The sequence below is a fragment of the Nelumbo lutea genome, chromosome 6 (genome assembly GCF_056320005.1).
Source record: "Nelumbo lutea isolate HS-2025 chromosome 6, American lotus-T2T, whole genome shotgun sequence".
Taxonomy (NCBI): Eukaryota; Viridiplantae; Streptophyta; class Magnoliopsida; order Proteales; family Nelumbonaceae; genus Nelumbo; species Nelumbo lutea.
In genome coordinates, this window is record NC_142689.1 from 42,063,228 (window position 1) to 42,076,545 (window position 13,318).

The 13,318-nt window shown below is 41.4% G+C and overlaps 1 protein-coding gene across 1 annotated transcript; it reads right to left on the reverse strand.

The window, feature by feature from the left end:
- Positions 1-1,794: 1,794 nt before the first annotated feature.
- Positions 1,795-7,409, reverse strand: LOC148848749 (uncharacterized). Its single transcript, XM_088951358.1, has 6 exons — positions 6,939-7,409; positions 6,610-6,871; positions 6,194-6,492; positions 6,025-6,133; positions 5,487-5,592; positions 1,795-2,128 (listed from the first exon to the last, which is right to left on the reverse strand). The coding sequence occupies exons 1-6, from the start codon at positions 7,407-7,409 to the stop codon at positions 1,795-1,797; spliced, it is 1,581 nt and encodes a 526-aa protein (XP_088807484.1).
- Between the last annotated feature and the right edge of the window lie 5,909 nt (positions 7,410-13,318).

Sequence of the window (13,318 nt, forward strand, 5' to 3'; positions counted from 1 at the left end):
ACACCTCTCCCCCCTCCTAGAGGCCTCCTTATATAGTTTTTCAAGGGGGCTCTTGCCCCTTCTTGAAGTCTCTAGAATTGGGTGTATTACACCCCTCATGAACCTTCTAGAGTGCTCCCTCCTTCTCTTCAAGAAACTTCTAGGAGTTGCCGCCCCTAGCTCCCTTTGGGCTGCTATTTGGGCTACAACTTAGCTTGCTTTTGAGCTCATTTGGGCTACAACTTAGCTTGCTTTTGAGCTCATGTGGGCTACACTCTAGGCTGTTATTTGGGCTAAAAATGGGCTGGGCCAAAATTTCCTTCTTGCTAGGCTTCTTCCCTTGGGTTTTCCAAAGAGTTAGCTTGCACTACTTGGGCCGAATGAAACTCCCATGCTCTCATGGCTGGGCCGGGCTAAACTTGATAAATTTTGGGCTTTCTTTTCTTGCTTTTGCCTTCTTTTTGTTGATTTGGCTCCCCCTGAAATCTTTCTTGCAATCAAGCTAAAATAGGGCAAAATCTAATTAAACCAGCATAAAATTTCATGCAAAAACCTCATAAAATATAGATAAATTGTAGGTTCATCAAGAAGGTAAGCCAATCCTCGAGAAGATCCTCATGAGACACATGGCGAAACCCCAGTAGCATACCTAATAATCGACAGCGAATCCAATATTCCCTTTCCCGATACAGTGCAAATACCCTTATCGCCTACCTTTTAGGATCTCAGGATGTCCCCCATAAATAGAGGTCCTCTTCGTATTGAAAGGGATTCGATCCTTAACATTTTTGGCACACAGCACTCTCGAGTACTCCTCTCTCCAATTCCCCATCTTCACACCCTTAATCCCAAAAAGCTCATTTCCCTACTCACAGACCTCTCTCTATCTTTCAAAGAGACCACTCCCTAACCGAACCTTACCCCACCTACAGTAGAATCTCTGGTTCCGTCTTTGATCACAAAGAATGGCCTCGAGGAGAATCAACCTCACCACAATCCTTGAAGAGCAGAACAACGCCCCGAAAAACACCAACCTCGAGGTAGAAAAACAACCTAAAATGGATACACCTATCCAGGCTGACATTGAGATACTCTCAAACAAAGTCTATGGGTTCGAGGCACTCTTCGAAAGCAGATTCAGGAAACTTGAGCAAAGCTAGGAGGAAACACGGAGTGCCCTCCAGATCTTACTCAACCATTAGGCCCAAGCTGAACAGACACCTACCACCACTCTTACCAGCGTTTCGAATCCTACTTCCAACCCCAGCCATCACACCTCCAACCCAACTTCCACTATCCCCAAGTAGCCCAACAGGGCCAACCCGACCCCGACCCAGATGGGCCATCAACACGTCCATCAATCCCATGCCTTTTCCTATGCTGACCCAGTGGCAAAGGTCCCTCTCAACTAAGATGAATTGAGAGAATATGTCCCAAGGGTTGGTGGTTGAAAGCCACAATCGGGTCCAGGACTCAGTTGTCCTACAAAAACCCTACTCCGACCGCATTCTGTACAAGCCTTACCCCGCTGGATACACCCCTCCCCAATAGTGGCCACAATATGACAATCAAAGAGGCAGCCCGCAGGAGCACATCAGCAAGTTTGAGAACATCCTCGGTGCATTCGCCCTCGATGGGGATCTTAAGGTACAGGGATTCTCAAAGTCATTAACCGGCCAGGCATACACATGGTTTGTGAGCCTCACCCCCAGGAGCATTGACTCATGGGGTGAACTAGCCAAGAGGTTCCTGTCGAAGTGGTTCACCCTAGAGAGGAATTTAACAATGACCGACCTGCGGAATGTGGAACATGGGTCAGGGGAAGATCTTCTGGCCTATGTTATGAGGTTTCAGAAGCTTACACACTCCGTCCTTGACAAGCACGCCACCGAAAAGAGCTTCATTGAGCAATGCATACAGGGCATGCGCCCTACCTTCAAAATCGGCATCGAGAACATCAAAGTCAAAACCTTTACCCAACTTTGGAAGTGCGCAAAGAGGACAGCGTGAACTGTCAATAACACCTTTCCGTACAACAGAAACGAGGCATATGCAGTTGACAGAAAGCTTTGACATAGCAGAGGAGTTAGACAAGGGCATACCAACATAATAATGCCCAAGCAAAAGGAAGCATACCTCCCCCCTTCTCCTACACAAAGGGAGGAGGTAATCATGATAATGAATAAGCTAGTTGAGGACAGAGTCCTCAGCCTGCCGCTGCCACCACCTAGAGTAGACCCAGAAAAAGACAAGCATGGCATGAGATGGTGCAACTTCCATCAGACACCACATCACGACCTGATGGATTGCTTCACTTTACGAAGGTTGTTCGTTTAGAAGGTAAAGTTGGATCAATTCGTTAAAAAGGATCCAGCACATGTAGAAACTAACCCCCTCCCAGCCCATACCCAGGGAGGAAGCATTAACGTGGTCAGAGCAACCGGTCAGTATCAATTCGATGCTTTGATACAAAAAATAGAACAAAGCAAAAAACTGCAACAGTTCTTCACCAAGCAAGGGGCCAACACGAAAATGTAGAAGCTGGCCATCAGAGCATTGGCAGAAATCTTTTAGTACCCGTTACAGCCTTACAACCGTGACCACAACAACGTGAAGTTCACAGCAAAGGACATGTTGGTCGCTGACCCCTACCATAATAGACCCTTATACATAATGGCAAAAATAAGGGGTTTCGATATGAGAAGATCAATGGTTGACCCGGGAAGCTCCGTCAACCTCATTTCCATCCATACGCTAAAACTAATGAACGTTCGGCTAGAAGTAACGGACTTCAATGGGAACCCGTCCATCACTAAAGGATCCATCGAGCTGCAAGTAGTGATTGGTCCATTCAGCATCACACAAGAGTTTCAAGTAATCCCGGGAAGGACTTCTTATCACGCCCTCTTGGGGCACCCATTGATACATGACTTGGCCCTCGTCCCCTCGACATATTATCAATGCATCAAAGCCAGATACCAGGGGTGATCAATAACAATCCCGACCATTAGGGCCTCTTTCGACAAGTCTAAGACACACTTGCAAGACACCATCTACTTCACGGAGTTGGTAGAAGATGGCGAGACAAGGATAGCCAGTGGGTGTCGAATCCAACCAAAGATAAAAAGTCTTTCTCGAGTGAATAATTTGTATATAGTGATGAGCAAGGTCGTCTCCACAGGGATTTGGTGGATTTATTTCCAAGTATACGAAGTAGGGGATTGTTGAATTAAGGAAAATAAGATGAAATAAAAGAAAATAACAGAAAGCAAGGATCAAATCGATGGGAGATAGCTTCCGGTTGAAGGGACAAGTTCAGCTTTGATATTTATCATTGATCCTCGATGCAAGGATAAATTCATATGTTTACAAATAAATTGGTTATAGCCATTAACAAGCTCTAACAGCCAACCTCTACTCATATTATTCGACAACCAAAACAAGCTCTTTGATTGCTTCTTTTATTAATAGACAATCCTAAACAAGCTCTTAGGATTTAATCTATTAATAGCATTAAGAGGGGAGCGACCCAATTCTGGTCATCGATCTCACAAGTTCGGACCGTTTAAACCTTATCATACATTTTCCCAACATAGATCGAAAATTTTTTTGCAATCAATTTTTGTTAGTTGCCACCATGATCAAACCTACCAATCATATACGAAACTGGAGGTTTAATCGGCCATATGTTATTCTCATTGAATGAGTAAGGGCGTCTTCTTGCTTAATCAATAAAAATAATCTTCACAGTTAATCACAGAAAATATATGAATATCCATAAACAATGAACTGAAATAAAAATCAATTTGATCTCATAATGTTTATAGAATCAAAGTTTCCTTAACCCTTCAACCAGAAATTAAAACCTTACAGACACTTCATGATGAAATCACAGTTTCCAAATGAGAAGGGGCGAACTCTGCTTCTTCCTCCTTGGTTGTTGATTGCTCTTCTTGAAGACTGAAGCTCTCTTAGAGGATTTGATCATGCTCTCGAGTGCTAGTCCGCCCCCTTTATATAGACTTAGGAAGGAGTTGTCTCCTATTCATCTAAGGAGTTCTTTCTCCATTGGGAGTTCAGTTTTCTAATAGATAATGCCTAGATTAGATCTATTCTACTACTATCTCTTAACTGGTAATCTTAATCTCTTTTATCACTCTAGAAATACAATAGAAAATTGAATATGATAGGACTCTTTGATGTTTCTAATTCTTGCATTCGTATTGGGCTTCTTCAACGAATTGTGCTGCTGCAAGGCTTCTCTGCGAACTGGGCTTCTCTACGAATTCTCTTAGACTTCGGGCCCGATTTTGACCTCGATGCAGTCCGAACTAATCAAAACTCAAAACATGAAAGTTGTAGAGTTTTTCCTTATCTTTCAAATGCGTCTTGAATCATCTCAATCGGAGTCCGGATGGGAGAGTTATGCCCAAATTATCACGCAGCGCTGAAATTATGCAAAATTACCCGATTAGCCTTGTTTTTCACCATACGCCTTCTTTCATGCCCTAAATTGAAATAAAAGAATAATGAGTTCAATTAGGTACTAAATAAGTGTAAAAGACTGAATATTAAGGGATCAAAATATGATAATTTTTATTCTCATCAAATCCCCCCACACTTAGACCTTACCCGTCCTCGGGCAAGACAAAATTCAAGCAAAAACAAAATAAGCAACTATCCTACCGATATTTAAACTCAACTCTCCTTCATCTTTTTCCACAAATATCCTAGGTCGGTTATTGCAAACTATTAAGTCAACACAACCAAGTTATACTCAACTCATCTATCAGCCAATCCCTTCTTTACTACTACAAACCAGGTAGCAAACTAGGGAAAACATTTTTACTTGCTCTATTTTTTTTTCTTCTTTTCTTTTCTTTCTCTCCTTGGTGGAAGTGAGTGCATTTTATACTCCATCTCACTTTTAGGATTACTTGGTCAATAGGTGCATTTTATGCTCCATCCTACTATTGATTTTCTTGGCTGGTAGGTGCATCTTATGCTCCGTCCTACCAATTGTAGTAATGGTAAAATATTTACCCCATTTACTTAAACCTTAATTTAGGACTAGCTTAAAAGAGATGACTTTAGATGAATGTTGTACTCCCTGATCATATTTCTTTACTCAGTTCACAAGAATCTTCCCAGAACACTATTTCAATTGATTCCAAAATAATTGAGTTTTTTTTAACTGAAATAAATACTACTTATTAGATCCTATACTCCCCCCCCCCCCACACACACACACACACACTTAATCTATGCATTGTTGAAATGTAAAGAAAAGGGGGAAATAACTAAACTATAGATGCAAAAACAAAAAAAAAAAAACTTCCCTGTTTTTAATCATCATGGGTGGGTTCGAATCTAGAATAGGGGCTTGCACAATAGATGGAATGAGTTTTGTGTGAGTTGGAGGTAAACTAATAAAAGATGCATTATGAGTAATTTCAAAAGAGTCTAGCACAGAAGTCAAATTTCGCAATTTCGATTTCAGCACAAACTTCTGCTCTGCTTGTTGCAATTGATCAGGACTATTGTTAAGTGCAACTTTTAGCGTGTCTTCATCATCTAGTTTGAAAGTTTGCTGCACCAAAGAGTCAGTGATATCTATAGAAAAAATGGAATGTGCATCATTAGGATATTTCATGCCATCATAGATATTAAAATTGATAATTTCACCATCGAATTCCATGGTAAGTGTCCTCTTATGCACATCAATTTTAGTTTTGGGCGTCTTAAGAAAGGGCCTTCCCAACAAAATTGGAGTCGAATTGGAAGAATTATTTTCTTCCGTATCGATCACATAGAAATCGATAGGAAAGACCAGATTATTAACTTGGACCAAGACATCCTCCAAAACCCCCTTTGGGTATGTAGTAGATCGATCAGCGAGTTGTAAGATCACACCCGTCTCTTTCAGTGGTCCAAGATTCATGGTCATGTAAATAGAATGGGGCATGACATTTATCGAAGCTCCTAGATCTAACATTGCTTTTTCGATCTGGACATTTCCTATTTTACAGGGGATAGTGAACATACCTGGATCCTTGCATTTAGGGGGTAGTCTCTTTTGGAGAATTGCTGAAACATTTTCTCCTATATGGACTTTCTCATCACCTTTCAACCTTCTCTTAGTGGTACACAACTCCTTGAGGAATTTAGCATAGCAGGGTACCTACTTGATTGCATCAAGGAGAGGGATATTTACCTCAACTTTGCGGAATGTCTCGAGAATATCCTTGTCTTGCTCCTCCTTCTTGGATTTTGCAAATCGGCTAGGAAAAGGTGGAGCGATGACTATGGCTTGGGGTTGCTTTCCGCTTGAATTTTTTCGGGGTGATGGTTTCTCCTTTTCTTTCTCTTCTATAGTTGTATCTTTAGATGCTTCTCCACTAGGTTCATTCAACTCCTTCCTGCTTCTCAAGGTGATTGTGCTAGCATTTTGTTTCAGATTAGCTGTGGTCTGGGAGGGTAGCCTTAATGATACTTGAGATTCTATTCGACTCACTGCAGTTGCCAATTGGCTGAATTAATTCTCCAGGTTTTGGATGCTTGTCCTTGTCTCCTGTTGAAATTGTTGAGTGTTAGCTTCAAGTGCTTTAACAATTTCATCCAGAGACATACCTGGGTTGGAAGACGAATATTGTGGAGTTGCCGGTCTAGATTGATGTTGTTGTTGGAAGCCGAAGGGCTTGGTTCCATAGCTAAGGTTAGGATGATCCCCATCATGCATTATAGGTATTTGAATAGGGATCGTATCTCTTTTGTGGGAAGCCTCCAATAGCATTGGCTTGTTCATAGGGTTCATCTTGAAGTGTAGGGCACATGTCGGTTGGATGGCCCGTAGTTCAATAAATGCCACATGTCTTTGCTTGCTGTACGTGACCTACCACCAATTTTTCCACAAGAGAGGTAAGAGTGTCTAATCCTTGATCAATGGAAGAAGTGCTTACCTCATTGACCCTCCTTGGAATGGACTCCTGTCTAATGCCGAACTGTTGTGCATTGGCTGCCATGTTCGAGATTAATTCTCTTGCTTGGGTAGGAGTTTTGTTCACCAACACACCTCTACTTGCTGCATCAATCATACTCCTATCCATCGGCAATAACCCTTCGTAGAAATATTGGATAAGGAGCTGGTTTGGAATCTGATGTTGCGGGCAGCTGGCACAGAGTTGCTTAAATCTCTCCCAGTATTCGTAGAGAGTTTCCCCATTGAATTGTCTTATACCACATATCTCCTTTCTGATGTTAGCAACTCGGGAGGCAGGGAAGAACTTTTCAAGAAATTGCCTTTTCATATTGTTCCATGTGGTGACAGAACCGGAGGGTAAGTAGTAAAGCCAATCCTTAGCTTTATCAGCTAATGAGAAAGGAAAGGCACGCAGCTTGATATGTTCCTCGGTAACACCTTGAAGTTTCATACTTAAGCATACTACATGGAATTCTTTTAAGTGTTTGTGGGGATCTTCACCTAAAAGTCCATGAAAAGTAGGAAGTGGATAAGACCAGATTTGAGTTCGAAAGGTGCCACTAGATCTGCATATTCGATAAAGATTGGCTGTTGGTGTAGATCCGGTGTAGCTAACTCTCTAAGAGTTCTCTCATCGATGTTGGCCATGACTTCTTCTTCAGGGTGGTTAGATGGCTCAATGATCTCTGCAGCCGACTTCACCCCGGGAGATGGGAGTGATGCTGATTGGTTGCGACGTTGCTTGGCTTCTTTCCTCAAGCGGCGAACTGTGTTTTCGATCTCGGGATCGTAGTGGAGTTCACCTACACGAGAAGAACGAGGCATAAACCAAGCAAAAGGAAATAAATCTACTTAGGACACCAATCCCCGGCAACGACACCAAAATTTGGTGGGTGTCGAATCCAACCAAAGATAAAAAGTCTTACTCAAGTGAATAATTTGTATATAGTGATGAGCAAGGTCGTCTCCACAAGGATTGAGTGGATTTATTTCCAAGTATACGAAGTAGGGGATTGTTGAATTAAGGAAAATAAGATGAAATAAAAGAAAATAACAGAAAGCAAGGATCAAATCGATGGGAGATAGCTTCCGGTTGAAGGGACAAGTTCAGCTTTGATTATTATCATTGATCATTGATGCAAGGATAAATTTATATGTTTACGAATAAATTGGTTATAGCCATTAACAAGCTCTAACATCCAGTCTCTACTCGTATTATTCGACAACCAAAACAAGCTCTTTGATTGCTTCTTTTATTAATAGACAGTCCTAAACAAGCTCTTAGAATTTAATCTATTAATAGCATTAAGAGGGGAGAGACCCAATTCTGGTCATCGATCTCACAAGCTCAGACCGTTTAAACCAGATCATACATTTTCCTAACATAAATCAAAATCTTTTTTGCAATCAATTTCTGTTAGTTGCCACCACGATCAAACCTACCAATCATATACGAAACTGGAGGTTTAATCGGCCATAGATTATTCTCATTGAATGAGCAAGGGCGTCTTCTTGCTTAATCAATAAAAATAACCTTCACAGTTACTTGCAGAAAACATATGAATACCCATAAACAATGAACTGAAATAAAAATCAATTAGATCTCACAACGTTTACAAAATCAAAGCTTCCCTAACCCTTCAACCAGAAATTAAAACCTTACAGACACTTCATGATGAAATTGCAGCTTCCAAATGAGAGGGGGCGAACTCTGCTTCTTCCTCCTTGGTTGCTGATTGCTCTTCTTGAAGACTGAAGCTCTCTTGGAGGATTTGATGATATCCTTGGATGCTAGTCCGCCCCCTTTATATAGACCTAGGAGGGAGTTGTCTCCTGTTCCTCTAAGGAGTTCTTTCTCCATTGGGAGTTCAGTTTTCTAATAGATAATGCCTAGATTAGATCTAATCTACTCCTATCTCTTAACTGGTAATCTTAATCTCTTTTAACTTTCTAGAAAAACAATAGAAAATTGAATCTGATAGGACTCTTTGATGTTTCTAATTCTTGCATTCGTATTGGGCTTCTTCGACTTTGTGCCCGATTTTGACCTCGATGCAGTCCGAACTAATCAAAACTCAAAACATGAAAGTTGTAGAGTTTTTCTTTATCTTTTCAAGGCATCTTGAATCATCTCAATCGGAGTCCAGATGGGAGAGTTATGCCCAAATTATTACGCGGCACCGAAACTGTGCAAATTTACCCGATTAGCGTTGTTTTTCACCATACGCCCATTTTCGTGCCCTAAATCGAAATACAAGAATAGTGAGTCCAATTAGGTACTAAATAAGTGTAAAAGACTGAATATTAAGGGATAAAAATATGATAATTTTTATTCTCATCAATAGCCAAGGTCATAGGAACGAAGTTGCCTCATCCGCTAGAGAACAAGCCTGCGGTGACCACTGGACACAAAAAGAGAAACTGAGGCATCCGGGTAACAGGGAATGATAGGTAGGACTACAACACTATCGTCAATGACTGCGAGGACAACGAACCACCTACAATCAAGAAATCCATCCCTGAGGTATGATTTCGTTATAATATATCTTGTCTAGCGTAGCTTTATCGCAGCATGTACCGATAGTAAAGATCTTTCTTCTTTTTCAAAAAAGGGGTGCATTCTTAATGTATGATCCATCATCAATATCTTCCATATCAAAGACATATTTATCTAGTCACTATAATTCTCTAACAAATAACTCTAAGTAATGTTTCAACCAATACCATTTCACTGTATCACAAAACAATGTCGCTATGGTCTCAACGCTCTTCTTGTTCCTTCTTTTGTTTCTATCTTGTTCGCTATTCCTTTCACATAGCTCCTCAACAAAAGAAATTGGAGTGCCCCTTTTTGGGCTTCATTAGGGAAGTCAATACAGCGGAGTTGTCGTTGGAGAGGGAAGCAGCCATAGTGGTTGATGGGGAAAAAGGTTTTCGGCCCCCATTGTCAATGTCTAGGGGCAAAGGTGGTCTGTTCAACGTCATCAACAACACTAAATTGATGTGTCTTTGTGGCCAGTTGGACTGGTCGGTATCCTATAAGTATCAAGAGCCCAGGACTGACAACTCGAAGTCTTCGACTAGCTATACTGCCTGGACGGGGTTTGTGCTCGAGAACCCTATGTACGGTCGGATGTTGCAGGACTCGGGTCTTCTACACTTTGTGGATTGCTACACCGATTTGAAGGGGCGGGAGGGTGTGAAATACGCTCAACCTTTACTGGAGCATTGGTGTTGTCAAACTCATAGCTTTGTCAATGCATTCAGGGAGTTCATTGTTACAGTGGAAAATGTGGTTGTATTGTTGGTGTTGCCTATTGGTGGAGTCGTTTCTGCTTAGCATCTCCAACATGTTCATTCTATTCCTCATTATCTGAGGGGTCTTTGTGATTTGTTGATTGCAAAAATTGTTGTGTTCAAGGTTCAGGTGGACAAGACCACCTCTCGAGGGAAGTTGCCATTAGAGCTATGGTTAGAATATTGGTTTGAGTCTCGCGGTGGAAGAGACGTAATAGTACATAGGGCGGACAACCAATGTCATCTTGTCACTTCCCTATTCCTTTTTCCTGTGGCTCCCTGATTATGGGTTGCGCACAATTCTGGTGCCCCTCGCCATCTTGATTGCCAGTGGCCACCAGCTCCATTTGGCTTCCATGTTTTTGGGTTATCTATACAAACAACTAGACAATACCGTGAAACAAATTATGGACCCCAGTTGCAAGAGGCATATTAGTTACATTTGTACCCCTTTTTGTGGATGTTTCTGTGTGGCCACCTCTCAGACTCAATATTACGCCTCACGAGCTCTCTCCATTGTGTGTGGTTGTGGCTACAATGGTAGGGTACGAATCTGAAGAGAAGGTGTTTGAGGTCTGCCAGGTCAAGTGATGGCTTTAGGCCAATAGGCATAAGCAATTTAAGATGAGCGAGATTGGCATGAAGCTCACTTCATTCGATGCTTTCATATGGAGGCCCTATGTTCAATCCGTTGTCATTCTGCATTGGCATGCCTGTTCCAAAAGATGGTGACCAGCATTGTGCCGTGGAAATCGAACCAACGAAGAACAGCTAGTTGTATACTGACCAGATTGGGTGTTGCGGCAGTTTGGGTACAATGACATTGGTGCCCAATTTTTTATGTCCTTGGGGGAATACGTATTCTGGACCCAACGCCATGGCCTTGCTTCTCTTGGGGATTTGAGATTCCCTATTGCAGGTTTTATGACGGCTCAACACTACAAATCACTTCGGTTTTCCTACCTTTGCGCACTACTTGGGGGTTTTCAGCAGTTGATGAGGGGGAACTCCCGCCCTCGCCATGTCTTGGCACCCCCCGAGGGCCATGCTGCCAACAAGGGTGACAAAACGGTCACCTTTCCATCACACTCGTCGAGGGAAGGGAAGACGAAGCGCGAAGGGAAATGGCCAGTTTTCGAGGAGGGAGAGAGTAACCCTCCTCCTATTACAAAGAAGCCAAGATTTGTGAGGGCACCTCGCTCCTTCCAAACTTTGTTTGTGCCATAGTCTATTGGCTCAAATGTGGCTTCATCGCATGCACAGGAGTACTAGACCAAGGGCAAGCAGGAGTCTCCAGCACCACTGCCTATATGGGAAATGGCATCGCGTATGGAACCAATGGAATTGGTCAATACTACTCCGTCCCCTAGTGTTACTTGTGTCCACTTTTCTAGCATGCATATGAAAAGAATGGCCCCTCCCCGACCAAAACAAGGTCCTGCGGATAGCAATACGATATAGTGTTGATGTAGTACAGGAGAAGGCCAATAAATTTTATGCAAGTTGGGACTATTTCAAGACACATGAGAAGTAAAAATGACACCATCAACCCCTCTTAGTAAATATTTACCGATATAGCATCACCACAAGAATACCGACTCAGCTTAATAAATATTTACTAAGATAGCATCATCACATGAATTCTATCTTAGTATGTTTTTACCAAGTTGGCACCATCACAGAGTTCCCATCTTAGTTAATTTTTACCAAGATAGCATTATTTTGAATTTATATTCAATTAGGACTTTTCTTTTGAAGAATTTTAATAGGATTTTATTTTCAAGTGTTTTCTTAGATTAGGATTCTCTTTTTTTAAGGAGTTTTAGTAGGATTCTATTAAGGAGTATTTTCATATTAGGAATAGGAACCATAAGGGCGTATGCTAAGAATAGCTAGGGAAAGGCTAATGCAGTTGTCTTGTTATCAATTTTCTCGTAATTGTTTAGTAAAGAATTCTTCTTCCTAAAATTCGACTTCTGCTCTTTTCTTTAAAGTTTTTCACATGTTTCGTTTCCGTTCTGCATCAGTTAGTTTTAAAGCTCAAGTTGATCCTTCTTCGGACTATGGCTCCTAAAACAGTAACTTACATCATGGAGCAAGAACTCAACAACAAAACACAAGGGGAAATGGCAAAGCTGAGAAGACAAGTCGAGGCACTTGTTGAGGAAGTGTAGTCGCTGCATTCTTGGTCAGAAATAGGGGACAGCAACTCTGACGCAAGTATCTCCATACATTCCCTTTCATCAATGGTGCTTAGTAAATATCCAAAAAACCAATAGTAGGCTTACATGGGCTGTATAATCAACTTCCGAGTGAACTTATCTCAGATGGCTTCTCAATCAACACAGAACCTCTCCCAAATGGGCACCAAGTAAGCCCAATCTAAAGACAATTATTGAGGCGCATAGGAACGACTCTACATTCTATACTTCACCCCTTCTTTTCTTAAAACTTTTTCTGTTGACCATGAGGCCCATGATAGAAAATTCCCATTGAACGGTTTTATCACTTGTTCAAGACGATATGTTTGGTTGTCCAAAGGACAAGTCCCAAAATAAATGTTTGATCGGCCAACACCTAGGTTTTTTTATACAAAGTATGGATTTTCCCAATACAGATTTCTGATTTACACTACAGAACTATAAACATTCAAAAAGACCACAACTCACTATGCACCGTCAGCCCATGAATTGGCATCACTTCCGAGCTGACACCTACCTCGACAGTACTTTGAACCTACAAATTGACCCTGGACTGATCGGTCATTCTCCCTTTTTTATTTCAATAGCTTTCCTGAAATTGTACTTATTTTTTCCAGCAAAATTATCTGAAAATGTAAAAAAACGAGTAAAATGTGAAAGATGAGCGGCTAAAGTCAAATAATTCATTCTGACAATAAAACATTAAAACATCTTTAACATTTCTTTGTTTATTTTCTTTCATTCTCCGATTTTCTATTGTCAACCAAATGAAGCGCAGTACAAGGCCGGTTAGCCCTTTAGCCAAATCGTTTTTCTCTGCCACTTTTAAATGTTAACAAACATAGCTGGTTGACCCAGGCGG